The 19,267-nt window shown below is 40.2% G+C and overlaps 1 protein-coding gene across 2 annotated transcripts in view; it reads left to right on the top strand.

The window, feature by feature from the left end:
• LOC117498559 (neurexin-3b-like) overlaps positions 1 to 19,267 on the top strand; it is a 314,909-nt gene that overhangs the window by 111,873 nt on the left and 183,769 nt on the right. For both annotated transcript variants that reach the window (XM_034150741.1, XM_034150742.1), the window contains exon 10: positions 18,384 to 18,587. In XM_034150741.1, coding sequence (XP_034006632.1) covers positions 18,384 to 18,587 — 204 coding nt within the window. The remainder of the gene's footprint in view (positions 1 to 18,383; positions 18,588 to 19,267) is intronic.

Raw genomic sequence — 19,267 nt, 5'->3', positions numbered from 1 at the left:
GATACTCCTCCTGTGTTATCATAAAGTAGATATCCACTCAGAGAAAGAAAGAGTTTGGACGTTTAAAGAAGCTAAGGACTCATGGTTAAGAAAATGCCGATGCCCTTAACTCTGTCACTATAAGACAGCTACATTTGTTGAAAACAACCATTGTGTGTTTAATGTTTCTGACTCTAGTTCCCTTTCTTTTTTCTGGTTTGTAAATAACACTTCTCTTCCTCCCCTTACCCCCTACACTGTAACTCCCTCTCACCTTGGCCTCCCTCTTGCCCTTGCTGTTTCCCAGCCCCACATCTCGCCGTAAACGGGTGATAAGCACCGTTTTTCCAAGACATTTATCTCTGCAGACGGAGAAAATGACACTTCAAGGTCAGCCCTGACTAACAGGCCAGTGCTCACATGCATACACAGGACTAAAGTGTTGGTGGGGGGGAGAGGGTAAAATGGAGGATGGGAAAGACGAGGAAAATGGAGAAAAGAGAATGAGGTTGAGAAAACAAAGGATGGGACTGTGAATGAACAATGGTGACAGACGAGGAAGAATAATTAGCTGAAGAAGAATGGCTAGTCAATCAGCCTTGTAAAGCAGGACAGCGGACTTCAAAGCATCAGATATAATGATAATTGACGGCAGGATGTTTCACCGTTTTTAAGTTTTGTCTTCATTTTTGTCTTTATCGAAAAATGTATGCAAGGGTGACCTAGACATTCTGATCTTTGCAGTAGATTAAATTGAAAGTAACACTCGTTTCTGCTACTTTCAAACAACATCCTAACAGAAGTCTGTGATTTTGTGGTGTTGAAGAAGTATGAGGGGCATCCTTGCCATCAATGCGTCTCTCGGTTAGCATTTCATTTGTGTTAATTGTTCAAAAGGTTTTGTACCGGGAGCCGAAATATCCGCCAAAGTCTCTTCCTCTCCAAAAGCAAACGACCTATCAATTATAATTGTTAGAAATGCTAAATAAAGCAATTTTACATAAAACATCTGTGTTTTCCTGGTAGACACAGGACAAAGTAGCTACAAGCTAATAGCTATCGTTTGCTCGGCTTGCTTCTTTGATAACATTAGATCCATACATACACCCAATAAATTAAAGCCTTCATAATGCGGTTACAATATGAAGTTTGAAACAACCCAGATCTAAAACATGCTATCACAATGTGGCTTAACCATGGATGAAAAGTGCATTTTTTAAAGCTTCTGGCAGGCGACTGAAAACAGTGTCATATGCAGAAAGGTCAAGGGCATTATTATTACCATTATTTAGCTTTTATCCGAAGCAACCTACATACTCTTCAATACTTTAGACATGCCTACGGGAGAAGTTTGGGTTAAGTATCTTGACTGAAGATACTGTTGGATCAAACAACTGACCCTTTCATTGGTCGAAACTAATAAAACTCCTCTGCCACAGTTGCCCAAATGTATTTCTTAAACGTTAAAACATTTAGAATGCTCGGAGTACACAACTTAACAACACATTTAATTTAATTGTATTTGTATTTGTTCCGCTCATGGTACGCAAAACCCAATGTACAATAATTGCCAACAAAACATGTCTCTACAAAAACACCATTGAACGAAAAGGAGCAGGGAGAAGAAACAAATCTTATATGACCTGCCCCTTTCTAAAAAAATTAAAATAAATAGAAATAGATGGTCTGCCCTTCATAATAATTTGTTTTGTTCACAGCCAAACATAACAGTATCTTAGGATACTAAGAGAAACACAAAAGATACTTATTTCCCACTTGACGGTTAACAGAAAGAAACAAAACAACAACTAAAAAGAACAACACCAAAACATCACATGTATAAGGAAAAGGAAAAGGAAAAGGAAAAGTGCAACACCCTCATCTGAGTCCTACTGGAGAAGAAGGTGGAAAGCGGCGCATAATAATAATAATAATAATAATAATAATAATAATAATAATAATAATAACAATAATAACAATAACAATAACAATAACAATGGGACCTGCAAATAAAGAACAGACATCACATCAAAGACATCAAAAATATGTAGCAATGCAGGACCAGAGTACATAGACTTATTCACATTCTGCTTCATATTGTCCCATTTTTCTTAATTTATACAATTTCTTTAACTGAAAAATACATATACAATTCTTTAGATCCTTCTGTTGAGAATTCCACAATTTTACAAACAACTGTTGTAAATATACTGGTAACATTCTGCTTTTTGCCCTGTGCATTACTAATAATGTCTGCAGCTCAGCTATCTCTTTGAGTTTCAAGAGTCCTGACTTAAAAAACAGTCTGTTGGTGTGTTCTCTTGAATCAGCTTTATGTATTATTCTTACTGCCCTTTTCTGTAATATTGACAATGGCTTTATGTTGCTCATATACGTGTTGCCCCACACTGCTATACAATAAATGAAAAATGGCAAAATTAGTGAACAGTACGACATCCTCAATGCCTTGTAATCTAGCAAATACTTTGCCTTGTTTAGAACAGAAATATTCCAAGACACACTTTCGTTTTAACATATGCTATTTGTGATTTCCATGTCAGGTTATCATGCAGTGTCACACCTAAAAATCGAAATTCAGAAACCCTTTCAATAAAAACTCCATCAATGGACAGTGAAATGTTTTCATCTTTTTTTCTATTAGCAAAAACCATAAACTTAAATCAAATCAAGTTTTATTTATATAGCACATTTTTAAAACGATTTTTGGTCGAGCCAAAGTGCTGTACATGCAATAAAAACACTTTACTACAATAGCAAACAGAAGACAATAACTTACAACAGCAAAAATAAAAAATCACACACAGGGAAATGTCAGGAGTCTTAAGTGTAGATTTAAAAACCCCTAGGGTCTGGGCCTCCTCACATGGAGGGGCAGACTATTCCAGAGCCTGGGGCCAGCTGCTGCGAAGGCTCGGTGCCCTCGGGTTTTGAGCCTGGTCTTGGGCACTACCAGCAGCAGCTGGTCAGCCGACCTTAAAGCTCTGGCTGGGGTGTAGCGATGGAGGAGTTCTGCTAAATAAGCCGGAGACTTAGTTTTATTCAAATGTAGGGTTAACTTATTTTCATCAAACCATCTTTTAAGTTTGACCATTTCATGTCCAATACACTTTGCTAAAATGTTTAAATTATCTCCTGAACAAAAAAAATTGGTGTCGTCTGCAAACAACACAAATTGCAATAATGTTGACATTTCACATATGTCATTGATGTACAAAATAAAAAGTGTAGGCCCTAAAACCGAGCCCTGTGGGACACCACATTCTATGTTCATACACTCCGATGTACTACCAGCAAATTGTACATATTGTTGTCTGTTATCTAAATAACGTTTTACCCAATCTAGAACTACTCCTCTCACACCATATCTATGTAATTTCGAAATTAATAGGTAATGGTCTATGGTGTCAAATGCCTTTTTTAAGTCAATAAATACACCTATTAAAGCTAAAGCTGTAGATCGATTTTTCCTAAATCCATACTGATTCTCACTCAATAACTCATTTCTTTCAATAAAATTATCACATTTTTGGACAAACAATTTTTCAAGGACCTTTGAAAATTGTGAAAGCAAGGACACTGGTCTGTAGTTAGTAAATTAAACATAAAACAAAGATCTAGTCGTTGTTAGATATTTTAGAGCAGAAATACTGCATGTTACTGTATATACTATGTTAGACTATTTCTTAGATTTTTGCCTTAAAAAGCTTATTATGTGTTTTTTTTTTACACGCACAGACTGCCAGTGAAGGCTGCCTGGCTCTGTACGGTTACTGCCTCGCATCATTTAGCACACGATGCCTCTGTGTGCCACTGCAGGTGGTCGATTTGAGGCATCCGCAGCAGCTGCACCTGCAGTTTACCATCACAGCTATATCATATTCAGTTCAAAGTGGCAATAATACATCCAGGACTATAAGTGAGCAGTGACACAATAACACTTTACATTTGATCTATTCACCGCCTGTGTAGCCTGTATTATACATCACCCGTCTTGTTTTCTTAACACAGGAAATGCTTGCTTCCTATTTTGCCGTGTAACTAACAAGCATACATTATGATTGACAGGCCTATAGAAACAAATACATTGGAATACGTGGCCATATATTAAGCTGAATAATGAATATAGTGGGTTTCTCAAAGGAAAAAAAACATTTACATCTTGAAAGCTGTCAGCAGCCTGTATCACGCAGGAAACTGTTTGACTAAGTTTAGAATAGACGTGTCAAGGTGCTGGAGTTTTTGTAACGGCTGAGCCTCTGACAACAATAGGTGTGTGTCACACATCAGATCCTTCCTGTGGATTCCGACATATATCTGGAAAGAAAATCCCCCCAATACAAAAGCAAGTGTCAAAATGATGCCTTGAACGCACCATTTCTCATATGGATTTGAGTATTTAATCAAACATATAGCAATAAAACACTGTGGTCTGTTAAGTGAATGTGTCCTGTTCAAACATTCTTGTTATTTTTCGGTTTAACAAAGTGAAGCTGCACAGATGCCTAACTGTTAAGATGTTGTGTGCCCGCATGTGTTTGACTTGTATTTGCAGTTTTTCGCAGCCAAGGGAAGCATGCTAAATTAATCCGATTTCATTTGAAGCTGAAATGTGCTTGCATTGTGTCGGTGTGAAAAAAAGAAATGCCTGCGCCTGCTTTTTTTTAAATATATTTCCCAGTACCAACAAAGCAAAACAGGCCTCCTTTTATTCACTCTTCTTTTTACAGATTTGTCTTTTAACTCTTATCTGCCTCCTGCTTTTGAATAGTAGTCGAATTGAGCAGGATGATGAGTTTGGTATCTTCAAAATGATCAAGCTTGTCGCATATTTTCTGAGCTAAGCACGGTTATGGACAAAAGGTAGCAGGGTAGTAGGTTTTTCTATTCCACTCTGAAATAAATTCAATCTTCCCCTCTCCACTTGCTGACATAATGGTTTCGCCGAGAGAAGCTTCTAAGTGATTGGAGGCCATGTAGATTGAATTTTAATTCTCGCAGATGCCAGCTGTGGTTAATTTCCCTGAACACACGCAGAAGAAATGCAGAGCGAAACGTCTTCTCCTCTTCTCCTCACCCACCGAGGAGATTTAAGTTGCCTTCCATTAAAGATGGTGTTTCCTGCCTCGGGGCGCCAGAAGACAGACTCATGCCGAGCTGACAGTCGTCCTCCTGTGCGGGAACACTATGCCAGTAGTGGCTGACGCAACCTCAGATCCACACAGTGCATTAAGACAGGGGAAAAAGCAGTCGTAGTAGTGTATAGATGGAGATGTAGAGGAGTAGGAATTGCTGAGAGGAAGTGGAAATACATTTGTGTAACTTTGTTTACCCGGGAGCAGATCACAATCCTCCTGCACTTTATAAACGATTTGTTCCTTTCTGTTTTTTTCGCTGCTTTGGAACATTATGCTGTCGTTCCCTAATCCCCGTTTGTAATTATATGTGTCCTTAGGAGCTGTGGCAGGGGTTATGTAAACCCTGACTCTCATTGTGACACACTATGCAGAATAAGGAGGCTGGGAACGCGCTCACTGCATCCATCTTCCTCCTGCTTTCCACGTCTCATTTCAATCTCTTCTTGCCAGAAACTCTCCTTATGCTTTCTGTGTGGTTCCCCCACTCACTCACTCACTCACTCACACACGGAGCGAGAGAGAGAGCGGACACTTAGAGGAAATCAAGCCTTCAGTGTTCGGCCATCTGAGAAATTGACAAGTCTCCAAGCCTCTCACGGCGGCGGGAGCAGGGTTCCCACAGAGAATTACTGACTTTTACGATCAAATATTGTACAAAAGAAAATACAGGAACTCTCTCTTATGTGTTGTATAAAAAAAAGCATGAATTTGCATATTTTTTTCTTATCCTTTTACGAGACACTCTTGTAAGTTTGCAACATTTTGGCACCTTTATGCATCCCCCTGTTTCTCTAGTTTTCCATCCCTAAATCCCACCCTTCTAATATCCACCCTGCTTCATCGCCCTTCAAGTCAAATAGGAGTAAACAGCAGCTGGCTCTCTTTGCCTCTGCTGCCCCCTGATGGTGCTGTGCTCGTGATTATGCATGCAGGTGTGAACACTGCAGTTTGAAGCATGTAACAGCTACACTGGTGCTTTTTATGCCGTCTAAGCACAAACACCCCATTGTGTTAGGTATCGGGATATTACAGCAGACATTTCCCCCCCTCCCCCCTCCTCTGGAGTCTTGTAAAAGCGGCTACTGTACATTTAAACACTGAACAGGAGGTACGGCTCAGTATACCAGATGTGGAGGAGTTTTACAGGTTTTTTTTTCTCGTTTGTTGAACATATTGCTAGAGTTGTCGGAAATGAGGCTGCTTGTAGACACCCACGGGAAAACAGTCATCTCTTCCCCCACATCTACATATATTTGAATTGTATACGTTTTATGGATACAGCAGTTTATGTACTGGCCTCGCACATACAGTCCTCAACAATCCACACTTTTTTGGACATGTTATGGCCTTTTTGCACTCTTCCAAACACACTAACATAAAACAAAGTTACATTTTGTTTATATCATTCCTCATCGATCATCCCCCTTATCTCCATACTATTGCTGTATAACAAAAATATAAAATCCTAAAAAAAATCCTAAAAACCAACAGTATCATAAGGTACATTTACTGAATGTACCCACTCTTGCCTCGAGATAGTAGAGAAACAATTGAATGCACGATCTACTTCCAAAGTTTCAGCAAGGGCAAATCCATAAATCAAACTTCCTTTATCAACAAATTCTCTTTCTGTGGAAATTGCAGAAAACATTTGCTATGGCTAGATTACAGAATGTTATCATAAAGGTTAGGAGGAGGGCACTATTAGCTTTGACTGTTCAAAAGTTCTGTTTTTGTTTTAAGTCTGACAAGTTTCACACAGATTTTGGCCAAAACATAATCAGCATCTGATCTTTCATCAGCATGAAATAACAAGCTCTAACCTAAAATATGAAGTCATTTAAGACTGTTAAAAACTATTTATGAAACAATTTAGGAGCATAAGGAATAGGAATGTGCAGAATGACTCATTTGTAAAACTATTCAAGAGCACAAAGGATACAAGCAAGTTCAGTTCTTCTATTACAACTCATTGTATGCCTCTGCGTCTGGACAGATGTTTTTTGTTTTGTTTCCCATTATCGTGTTTCAGATTTTCTCCAAATTTGTCACAAACGTCCTTATGAACTCAAGGAAGTCCTGATTCAATTTTGTCGGTCGAATGTCATAGTGGCATCAACTCCGTCCCATTATCGTGAAAAAGGAACTCGCTTAGGAATCCGATAAAGGCATTTTATTGCATCTGGCACCAACATCCACTTAGAATTAAGGATGAACTGATTTGAAATACATGTTCAAAGGTCAGTGAGACCTCGCAAAACATTTATTTTGAATGGTTTCACAAAAAAAAGATTCACACAATAGGGTTGGACAGACTGCCTTAATGGAGGCATTCAGCCATAAGGCGGTCATTTTAAACACGTCTTTAAGAATAGGGTTAGGGTTAGCTACGACATTTCAAAAAGACTTGGATGTTAACTGCAATGGTGGAGGCATACAGCCATAAGGTTTTTCTAGTTTAACAGCATATGTGTGTCATAATGAGACACTTGTGGACATTACAGCTTGGGGTGCTCCCCCTTATTACTCTTTGTAGCCTGAATGAGCCCTTTGGTCCCCAAAAGGCCCTTTCCTTTAACCCAAGTGACCTTTCGTCAATCTCAAGTGCCAGTAGAGTAGTACCTAAATTCATTAGAGGAGAATACATAAAAAACGACACCCTTTTATTTTCCAGTTCTGCATTTCTGAGGGTCAGCCGGTATCAAGGCTTAATAAATGGTTTTCAACAGCCTTCAGGTCAAAAATAGTTGATTAATCCAGCTTGGAAAGTCTTTTAAAGTATGCCATTCTATGACTTTTACCAACATTGGGGTTGAGCCAACAACACCATGGGAATGATTCATTATTCCTGGCCTAAAACACAGCAATACCGTATGATGGCCATTACACAATCTTACTTGAAATTGAATGTGCAAAGCCTTGTTTCAGATGATTCTATCTGTCACATGTTGATAAAGCCCCACGGATTTACCTCATCCCCGTGTAAAGCCTATTCAATATGTCTGATGCACAAAACCGCTTACTGTTTCATATTGAGGCGACATCAACCCTTGTGATTTTTTTGATATCTTGATAAATTAATCTCGCCCCGCTTAGGTTGAGCACGTCAGAATATTTGATAATCCCTGCCAGCGTGCTGACCCCTTCCTGAGTTTGACTGTCTGATCGGGACTGTATTCTTTAAAGGGGACCTATCATGCAAAATGCACTTTTTGATGTCTGTTATACATAAATATGTGTCCCCGGTGTGTCAGGGAACTCACGCAGCGTCAGAAAATAAAACCCTCTCTCTTTTCCTCCGTACCCAAATCTCTAAAAACGGGGGTACCATAGCCGCGGGAAGTAGGGGTGCTGGGGCTGCAGCACCCCCTAGAATCTGGAGAATCATAGAACGGCTCGGTTCGCTCATGGCCGGCACCGCCCTTAATGTGTTTTTAAATGGCATCATTGAAGTTGCGCTGACAGGCGACAGAGGTCCACCGTGTCCCCGCAGCAAGGCTACCCCCCCCCCCGGTTGACAGTTCACTAGCATACCCCCCCCCCCCCCCCCCTCGTTGACAATTCGCCACACCCCCTAAGTAAAATGACTTCCCGCGGCTATGGGGGGTACAACGGAGCTGATCCAGATTTGCGTCCGATATGACGTATTATCGGAAATGTGGACCCACGGCACTATCAGAAAGTTGCTATCAGAAACAATGCCCGACTGTTTTGGACGTAATATGGTCGGTGTTCACATTAGCATCGCTAACACTCAGAGCTAACCTGTACTGGTGAGCATGTGTGTGAAGAAGCAGGAAATAAAAAGGAACTCACCTTGTGGTATAACCTGCAAGAGAGAAAGCCTTTGAGCTCCATACTGTTTCAGAAATAATCCTTGATAATCCATGATATGGCGTTTCATCACGGCAGTATTTAGTTTAGACAGTAGCTGCTGGGTCCCGCATGAGCTCAGCCCCCTCCTTTTTTTTGTATTAATTCTTTTTTTTTTTTTAAAGCTTTATACCCCAAATCAGCACTTTTGAAACAGGAAGTGAAATAGAGGGATATGAGGCATGGCTAGAATGGGTGGTCTGTTTGGTATTTTGAGCAAAACACTTCATAGACATGTCTTTTATATATTTTTATATATCTGAGACCTATGCTATTGCCTAAAAATAGCATGATAGGTCACCTTTAAAGTCCTCAGTGTGGACTATCGTGGAAAAGCTTGGTTGAGGCTGAGCGTTGTGTTTTACATTTTAGGGTTTCTCTACAGAAAATGAAAAGTGGGAGGAGGGAAAAGCCAGTTTGAAAAAAACTGCAAGTTAACGGCAACATTAGAAAGAAAAAAAAACAGACTTTGTTATCAAACCACATGGGTGCTACAATGATATCAAAGGTCTATACATTGTTTAACTTGCCTCAGTTGTCAGAATAATAAATCATTTGAAAACCAAAAATGGAAATGCAGTGCTTCTCATAGCACAAAATTCACAGAATTCGTTTAGCTAGTTTTGGCTGGCACATTCTGTTATTATCAACCCTTCTCCTGCAGCAGTCAGCCATCTTCAGCTACAGTGTCCTCATGGATACCAAAACAGACACAAAAGGAAATAGATTTTTGGATTTACATCAACAGGTGGCAAGAGACACGACTGCAAAGGAATTTTAATGTTGCTCCGCATCTGCTGGATGTGCAAATGTGCAACACTTTAGCCAAAACATTTACAAGGACTGTGTTTTTAGCTTCTTGTGGCAGAACAATCTAATTCATGCAGCCTGATGTAGGGGTCTCTTAAAAAACACTTTAAGAAAGTGCCCTGCCTTGTGCATCGATTTTAAGTGACTGTATTCCCGTACAGTTACATAAAAATAAGACGTAATCAGATTACTGGTACATTTCTATAAATGTGGGATTTCTAGCAGGATAACAATGTTACTGAAAAACTAAAAAGAGCACATAGTATTTGTTGTAAATGGAGTCGATTTAATTGGGTCTTTGCAAGCTGTACTGTTCTGTAGGCTAATATAAGTGTGAGTGTATAACCTATACGTTCATAAAGTAGGGTGTGTGAGTTTAACTGTATTAAACTAACTAAGGTGCTTTTTTTGTCAGCTCAGATTTTATTTCTGCTTTTTTAAACTGTAGTATGTGTTCATGTGTTCTATTGTCGGTGTATAGGCAACTGCCTCTAATGCTTAATATATGGCAGGATTTGGCCTCCATATAGCCCAGGTTCAAATTCGGCATGGGACCACTTAAGTAAAAACATCTTATTGAAGTTATTTTTCTCTCATATTTATTTGCATTGCATTTGATTAATTAGTAATTAGGTTACATTACTTTCATACTCAGATTACAGATCACATTTCCTTGCAGTTAACTAGTAATTGTAACCAATATTTATTTTAAGTAACCCTGCATTTTCCTAATTTGCAGTGCATTGTACCCTCAGGGTCACCGTAGAAATGCCATGGGAAGCTTGCATTTCGGCATTGAATACAACCTTTTATTAATGTCAGCAGGAAGTTAAGTAAACATTGACTCAGCAGTACTTTATAACCCTCTGTGATATTTTAAGGTCATGTTATGCTTTTGGGACGTACTAATATTGGCATGCTTAAAGAGTAAACAGAGCCCTCTGCTCAGATAGATTTGACCACCTACTGTTGTGGTTTGAATACTAATATTATCTCTCTTATGTATACACTATTACATGACTTCACTATTGCTATGTGTCTTGTTTAAATGGGTTTTCCTTCACAGGGGGTTTGGATCATTTAACTGGAGTACGCCTTTAAAAGAACAAGTCTTGTACTTGAAGTCTTTTGGGATATTTTTGGTGGTTCTGATGTTGTAGAAGAATTTTGTGTGTGTGTGTGTGTGTGTGTGTGTGTGTGTGTGTGTGTGTGTGTGTGTGTGTGTGTGTGTGTGTGTGTGTGTGTGTGTGTGTGTGTGTGTGTGTGTGTGTGTGTGTGTGTGTGTGTGTGTGTGTGTGTGTGTGTGTGTGTGTGTGTGTGTGTGTGTGTGTGTGTGTGTGTGTGTGTGTGTGTGTCTCCGTCTCCGGAGTGAATCACGTGGAGAGGATTACGGTGGATAACGTCCACAGCCAAGAGCCTCTTCTGTTAAGTGCAGGCATTTCCTACTGCCTCAGTGTGTATTCACACAAATACACACACCGTATGCATATATATATATATATATATATATATATATACACACACAGAAAAGGCACACTTAGGGCCTCTGAGATTCTTTTATCGATGTCCTTATCCTTGCTGTCAGGATGAGGATGTGATTTTTGATCTTTAAATACTGTTGACAGCAGGCTCTCAAATGTGTGCATGTGTGTCTGTGTGTGTGTGTGTGTGTGTGTGTGCGTGTGTGTGTGTGTGTGTGTGTGTGTGTGTGTGTACGGGAGACGAGTTGAAAGGCGAAAACAAAGACTTGTCACTCTGTTAGGGGGAAACAAAAGATTAGATAATCCTACAGAGTTACCACCAAGGGCAGTTTATAATGGGGAAAAGAAACATATTTTGCTACTTTGAATAGGACGAAAGTGTGTGTCTGTGCTTGTTTGTGTGTGTATTCACACGATTTGTCTAGCACACTACTCCCACCCCTCCCATCTCTCTATACCCTGAATATTTCTGAAGCCTCTCACTTAATAGCTTTCCTCCTCCTCCATCTTCTGCTTCAATTGGACTGCTAATTATGCAAAGTGCTGAGCTTGTGCTGGAAAACACACACACACACACACACACACACACACACACACACACACACACACACACACACACACACACACGCAGAGTGACAAGTAGCAGCTTAATTACCATGTGAACTGACATCCTCATCGCTGCTGATATCTTTCTTAAGAATTAGCATGTGGCGGAGCATGCTGTAGTTGCATGCACACACACTTCCACACACAGGTTGTGCAATCACCTGCAGGATGGAGCCTGTTATTACCTTTACATTGCGTGTGAATGACTATAATCACAGCTGTAGTCTTCTCTTATATGCACAGGATGTTTACTTCTCTACAAATGTAAAGTGGTGTTTGGTTCAGCTGCCTGCTTTCACTTCTTTACAGCCCTGACATGCGCTTAAGCTTTACAGAATAACTTCCTCTAAGGAACTGTGATAGACAAATAAACAGCTGGAACCTTGAAATACTCCAGGCAAGCTTAAAGAGACATTTCTGCGTCATGGAACCTGAGTCTTAGTTTCCTAGTTTCGACCGTCATTGCCACTGCCAAGGAGGTAATGTTTTTGGTTTGTTAGCTTGATTAAAGAAAAACGACTTGCCCTATTTCCATGAAACTTGGTGGAAGGGTGTAACATTAGCTAAGGAAGAAGCCTTTGAATTAGAGCTAAATCAAAGGGCACATACACACATTTCTTCATACTGTTTCAAACGCCCTGGAGCCGGTGTCCATTTTAATGCTATAGTAGGATTGCAAATTGCCATGGTGATGATGAGAGGTCCAAAAAGGCAAATAGTACAATTATTAACTAAACTGTCCACTATCCTTCTGGTTCAACCTTGACCTGCTCTACGTATTGTCTAGTTGTGTATCCAGGTTTGTTTTGTACATTACATCTGCTTTTTGGGTAGTTCCCTTTTCCTGCTGTGTGGTATATAGGTTTTTGTGTTCACGCAATGTTCGTGAAAGGCTACAATTTCAACGTTTCTCTCCCACACACTCCACTAGACTCCTTTGTTTAATTCCGTTACATAGTGACAACACATTAAACGTGATGTGCGGGACATTTCCGACACATCTCTAAGCGATTGACTAATCACAACAGAGCCGGCCAGCCAACCAATCAGAGCAGACTGGGCTCTGGTTTCAGACAGAGGGTGAAAAGAGGTGCTGCAGCACAGGCAGTATGAGAATGTAAATGACTATTTGAACATATAAGCGTGAAACATGTCACTGTAGAAGAAAGCCAAGTTAAGTGAAGCAAAGGCAAGTGCAAATATGTCAGTTTGAACGTCTCTTGTAAGGTTAATCAGTACTGTAAAGCTGTTGAGGGGTGAAACTATAGATCTGGTTCCAATTTGAATTATTGGTAGTTAGTATCCTTAACTAAATCAATAATCAAAAATGGCCATTTATGGTGGCCAAAGAATAGGATCAAATTGTGTAAAAATCTGTTTTTTGTGTAAGTTTTCTTCTTTGTGTTTTTTCTTTTTTTAGATATATTTGTAACTGTAGGGAATACTGTGAGGCAGATTACTCGGCTTCGTGGTCAGTTATCCCAGGAGCTTGAATTAAAAAAAAAATGTATTCTCTAAACTCCCCTCAATGCCTCCAAATGAACCATGTCCACATCCTCAAAATAAACTCAAGCCTTTCCACTGTTTTGGTTTACTGCCACTCAAAGCGGAGCGAAGCATGCAGTGGGAATACAATAAACTGAACTGCAGTGAACCAAAAACGTCCCTTTCCTCTCTCCGACAATACAAAGCCATTTGACTACAACACAGCCAATCCCAGCTGAGATTGATCGATGACATCCAGACATGATGGGGGACTGCTTTGCCCCCAAAAAGGGTGCAGTGCACAAAAACAGACCTTTAAAACTTAAATGCTATTATTTTGGTGCTTGTTTAAAAAGCCATTGAACAGTGCATTAGAATCGAGCATGGTGGGAACTGGTGAGGAGGGTATCTATGCAGGTCGGAAGCCTTTTGAATCACTTAAAAACTGTTTAAAGGGGACGATAAATCCCACAACAGACATTTCTAATTGTGTTTGCATGGACAATTCTATCAAGACTTGTGTATGTTAACAGTTGAAGAGTAAGAACCTAATGATGGAACCATTACCACAGCAACAGTGGCGGTTCTAGACCCATTTTACTAAAGGGGGGCCATGCTGGGGCCAGTTATTGTATGAGAGAACACATTAATGCGGGACAAAAGAGACAAAAACAGTGTTCAAGATTTGTAATGTTTTTAGTTCTGTATAAAGTCATAGCGCACAAAAAAACATAAAATACAATGATGATTTAAATAGAACCACCAATGTATAGCAAAGACAATTATTAAGAGTTAAGCTTAGAATAAAAAAAAATTCTTAGCCATGCTAGCAATTTGTTCAATAAATTGCAATGTTGGTTTTAAGGAGCAGTTACACCCCTTAGGTCCAAATGGAAAGATCTCAACTGTTATTGTATGGATTGCCTGAAAATGACTTACCAATATTCATGGTGCCCAGAGGATGAATTCAAATGACTTTCAAATGACTTTCAGGACCCCCTGGCCTTTTCTTTAGCGCAACCAGGAGGTAGACAATTGTAGTTTTGGCAACCACTGGTTGGATCATTGCATACCTCCGCCCATTGGTTCAGTCCCCAAGCTGCGATTGGACAGATGATCTTTTGACAGATGAGTGTACAGTATGATGCCTTTCCATCTCAATAGAGAATGCGCTCGTTTGCCCTTCAATATAAAAAAAACCAGTGATGGCACTGTTTCGTTAGCATTGGCAGGTCTTTGTTAGCCAACATTGTTGTGTAATATTTTTTTTTTTCACTGTACTTACTGTGTTGTGATACGATTTTCTGGGTGACATGGGAAATTCATGTCACAATAAACAATTGTAGTTTCAATTTTATTCAAATAACCAAATAATTCAGGTTTTAATCAAAGCTTTTTCATTAAATTATGACACATCAATTGCATGCATAAAGAAAACAGCCTTCTTCTAGAGTTTTTCCAGACACACTTCTTAGGGTTACCTTCATATCTTCCATTATTCTCAGGCTGTCGTAACCATATCCTAATTACTCCACTACAACAGGGCAGAGGTGGGAGTAAGTCCTACATGTGCAAGTCATGAGCAAGTCTCAAGTCTTGACCTACAAGTATCAAGCAAGTCCCAAGTCACTGTGGTGAGAGTCAAGCAAGTCAAGTCAAGTCATTGCTCAGGTCAAGTCAAGTCAAGTCAAGTCATACGAAATTCTGATGAATAAGCCCAGTTTCCGCATTTAAATCAGTTAAAAGACAGTGGTTATGAAAATGGATTCAACCCACACTATGATCTTCATTACATACACAGTTAATCATTTGAAATCTAATTTAGACCGATGACAATCATATTAGATTCATATTAACCTTAGAACTGCAGACAATATAGCTAGGATTTAAAACTCAGTTAATTGGGTTAATTTAGAAATTGCTTCAGTTTATCATCATAACAGATCAAAAAGTTCAGATTCATTTTACAATAAATCAAGGAATGATGCACTTCTACAAACAAAAACAACATAATTAAAAGATTTAAACAAACTACTAAAAGTAGATGAACTACATTATTCAAACGTTTACAGTAACTTCTGATAATAACACAGGGGAAATAAACGAGGCATCTCTTTTCCTCTCTCTCTCTCCCTCTCCTGACAGCCCGTCAGTATCAGGGTTAGTACAAATGAATCCCTTGGAGGTTCTAGTGTTAATTTACCGTTTTGTCTTCTCTTTGTAATGCTTAATCGATTTGAAACCAAGTCTAACGTAGCTTAAACTTAACGTTAGCTTTCTAGCTAACACAACACATTCACGCACCTTTCTCTGTGGGTTTTTTTGTAGTGACGAATGAAGTTGGACGTTGTGGTGGTCGTGTCACTGATATTTATGCTGCAGACCCTGCATACCGCTGTTCTCTTCTTATTAGCGTCATCGACAACATAATCCTTGAATCCAAACTTCACTATTTTTGGAGTAACGCTAGCCGCTGCCATGTTAACTGACACTCCTGCGGTCTAGTGGGTTGCCAGGTTTGCGCGCACGGCGCTATAATCACCCAATCACATTTTTCGAAAAAACTAAACGTAATATCTCTACAAAAACAAACGCAAATATTTAATTTTAAACAGTCAAGTCCTTTCAAGTCATCTGTCTCAAGCTTAAGTCAAGTCTCAAGTCATGAATACCAAGTCAAAGTCAAGTCAAGTCTTTTATCAATGTTAGTCAAGCAAGTCTCAAGTCAAAAAATATGCGACTCGAGTCTGACTCGAGTCAAGTCATGTGACTCGAGTCCCCACCTCTGCAACAGGGCCGAGACAAAGCTCTTGAAAGACACTTTAAAGATTTGTTCTATCCCTATGTCCAATCTCGTAGCTACAAACATCTGAACCTATTTTAAAAGATAGTTTTACCCAAGGTGCTTTTCGTCTGCTCAAACTCCAGAGTGGACCTCACAGTTTTGTTTTCCATGGTTCTACACACATCCATCCTTTGTCTGTTTGTGTTTTTCTGAGCTGCAGATTGACTCTCAGCAGGTTTTCTTTCTCCTTCTAGTGTAGGCCTGGGACCTGACCGGGCTCACAAATCAATACATGCCTCCTCCAGTTAGGGGATCCGTCCGTGAACTGCCCAGCATGTGTGAAAGTGTTAGGTTGTTTTTGTTGCAAAGGAGACACACAGGGAGAGATTCCATGCAATTTATAATAGAGTAGAATATGGTGAGCCAAGGTTTCATTATCCTCCAGGCTACCGTAGTCACACAGTCGACAGCTTGTTCAGGGAATGGATTTTACAACGAGCCCTAAAAGCAACGCAGACAAATGTGATTTTTTACAGCATTGCACTGCTAGGCGAGACAAATTGTCCAGTGCTTACATGTGAAATTTGCAACATATCCTATACATTTCAACGAAGCTAATCCAACTTATCATGCATTACTGTTTGCATGGGTTAGCATTTCCCCAGAAAAAAGCATACGTTTTGTGACATGTGACAAACCCCTCCCTCGTGAGATGCTGCAAAACCTCTCACCTACGGCCTCAGCATTTCCCAGCCAAATGGTGGTGCACTCCTGAGGCCAGAGGGCTGATTTTCTTTTCCTCACGAAAGCTGGGGTGTCAAAACAGGTATGTCACAGTCGGATGCCTTTTTTAATCTGCGTCTCTCTCCCCACGAGGCTTCCAGTCCTGCTGACAGTCTTCCCTATTTCTTCGCCGCGCTCACTCAGGGCTTCTGCTTCTTTTGGAACTCATGAAAAAGGAACCAAATAGTGTGGCCAACCTACCTTCAAACTGACATGATCTATTTGTTCCTATTGTCTCTGTTGCTTTGGTAGTTATCGTGTGAACAATTTAGGCTTGGAGGATTTGGCAAATATAAGTAATTGCATTAGGTTGACTGATATTGCCATTGCGGTTTGATGAAAGAGGCCCTATGATGATTTGTGGGGTTTTCCCTTTCCTGTAGTGTGTTATATAGGTTTTGTGCATGTAAATGGTCTGCAAAGGATAACATCACTAAGTTCCCTCCAGAGGGAGTTACTCTCGCACACACTCCCCCCCGCCTGAAACGCCTCCATTGGGCTCCTTTGTTTACTTCCAGTACATGGTGACATATCTACTTAACACTTGTGCTTCTATTGGCTAGTGCTACAACCCATTGTACTTGATAGGCTAAGGGGCATCTCTAGGCAGTTGACCAATCACAACAGAGCAGGCCAGCTAACCAATCAGAGCAGCCTGGGCTCTGGTTTCAGACAGAGGGTGAAAAGAGGTGCTGCAGCACAGGCAGTATGAGAAAAGAGCTTTTTGAACATTAAAGCATGGAGACATGTCACAGTGGAGGGACACATTACCAATATGAACCTGAAATGAGCATAATAAGGCCCCTTTAACCAAATTAAACAGATTGATTATTTTGTATTTTGATAGTTGCTTTATTTTTAATTTTTTAAAAGGTCTGGATCTGTACCAAACAAATATGTCTATTTAAGTTTGTATAATATGATTAGTAGCCAGGGATATCTTTGCAGCTCCACAATACTTCATTAAAAAACTATTGTTAGAATTCATAATTCACTTCAGAGTAACCAATGTCTGTAAAGGGACATTTCCAGGGAAAGGATGAAGTAGCAAGATGATTTAATTCAGTGCACTAAGCAGTGTGTGTGTGCCTCAGCCTGTCACTCGTGGATGATGAAAACATCTGCAAACGTGCATTTGAGACGTGTGTGTGTGTGTGTGTGTGTGTGTTTGTTTCTCGTTGATGAAAACAACATGCTGACTGCAGTGGGGTTCGAACCTGTGCTCCCCTGATCCGAACACCAACACACTAGTCCACTGCGCCACACGCAGGGACATGCATGCATCCGACTTTAACGTTTTTCAAACCGCATATGTGTCTTTGGTCTCTTTCACACACATTGACACATCCTCCCCTTTCCGCTCATTACTGTTGTTGGCACTACGTTTATTAATGGGACATTTTCTTTTCTTTTCCTGTCTCGCAGAGTCTTCCATCCTGTCGTTCGACGGCAGCATGTACATGAAGGTGGTCATCCCTAACGTGATGCACACAGAGGCGGAGGACGTCTCCCTGCGCTTCATGTCTCAGCGCGCGTTCGGGCTGCTGATGGCCGCCACGTCCCGCGAGTCAGCGGACACTCTGAGGCTGGAGCTGGACAGCGGGAAAGTCAAACTGACGGTCAACTTAGGTATCGTATAAACCGTCCCCTTAACCCCCCCTCCAGTCCAAGAGGAGGCCTTACTGTCTTTGTGTTTTTCTTTTCTTTTTGGGTCCAGACCTAACACACACTAAACCAGTTTTCTCGTAGTTTGTCTTTGTAGTTGCATGTCTTGTTTTGCCTGGACTGTACGTTTTTTCTGCCTTGATGCTTTAGACGTCTTTGTAGATTTTTATATCCATTAATCTTACAAGAAACACAGCTGTCCATGCTCTGTAGCACATCTTTTGAACACCTCATTCTTTTTTGTGTACAAATACATTTCACTTTTTGGGAAATTCCTCCACATGCATTCATTCTGACAACATGTAAGCTAATATCCTACCATCTACTTAGAGTAACAGATTATTGTTGTACATCCAAGTGCTCTAATAGTATGCATTCTTATGTGGGTCTGTTCCAGTAGTCTTTCTTTTATCTATTTGTATATGATTTCTCCCATGATAGCAGGTCCATGTCTCTCTCCGTCCATTAGTAACCCTGGCATCTCCCATGCCTTGTTCAAAGATGGCACTCACCCCTTCAAAGGCCCCGAAGCCTGCGGCCCGTCTGGCAAACAGCCCGATGCCACCGCACCCAGCGCGCTGCAGTAGAGGAGAAAATCCCCACAAAAACACATGTGAACATACAAAATATCTCATATATCTTTC

This window comes from Trematomus bernacchii, unplaced genomic scaffold (genome assembly GCF_902827165.1).
Source record: "Trematomus bernacchii unplaced genomic scaffold, fTreBer1.1, whole genome shotgun sequence".
Lineage (NCBI taxonomy): Eukaryota > Metazoa > Chordata > Actinopteri > Perciformes > Nototheniidae > Trematomus > Trematomus bernacchii.
Note: the sequence above shows the minus strand (reverse complement) of the source record. Positions and strands in the feature narration are given on the sequence as shown.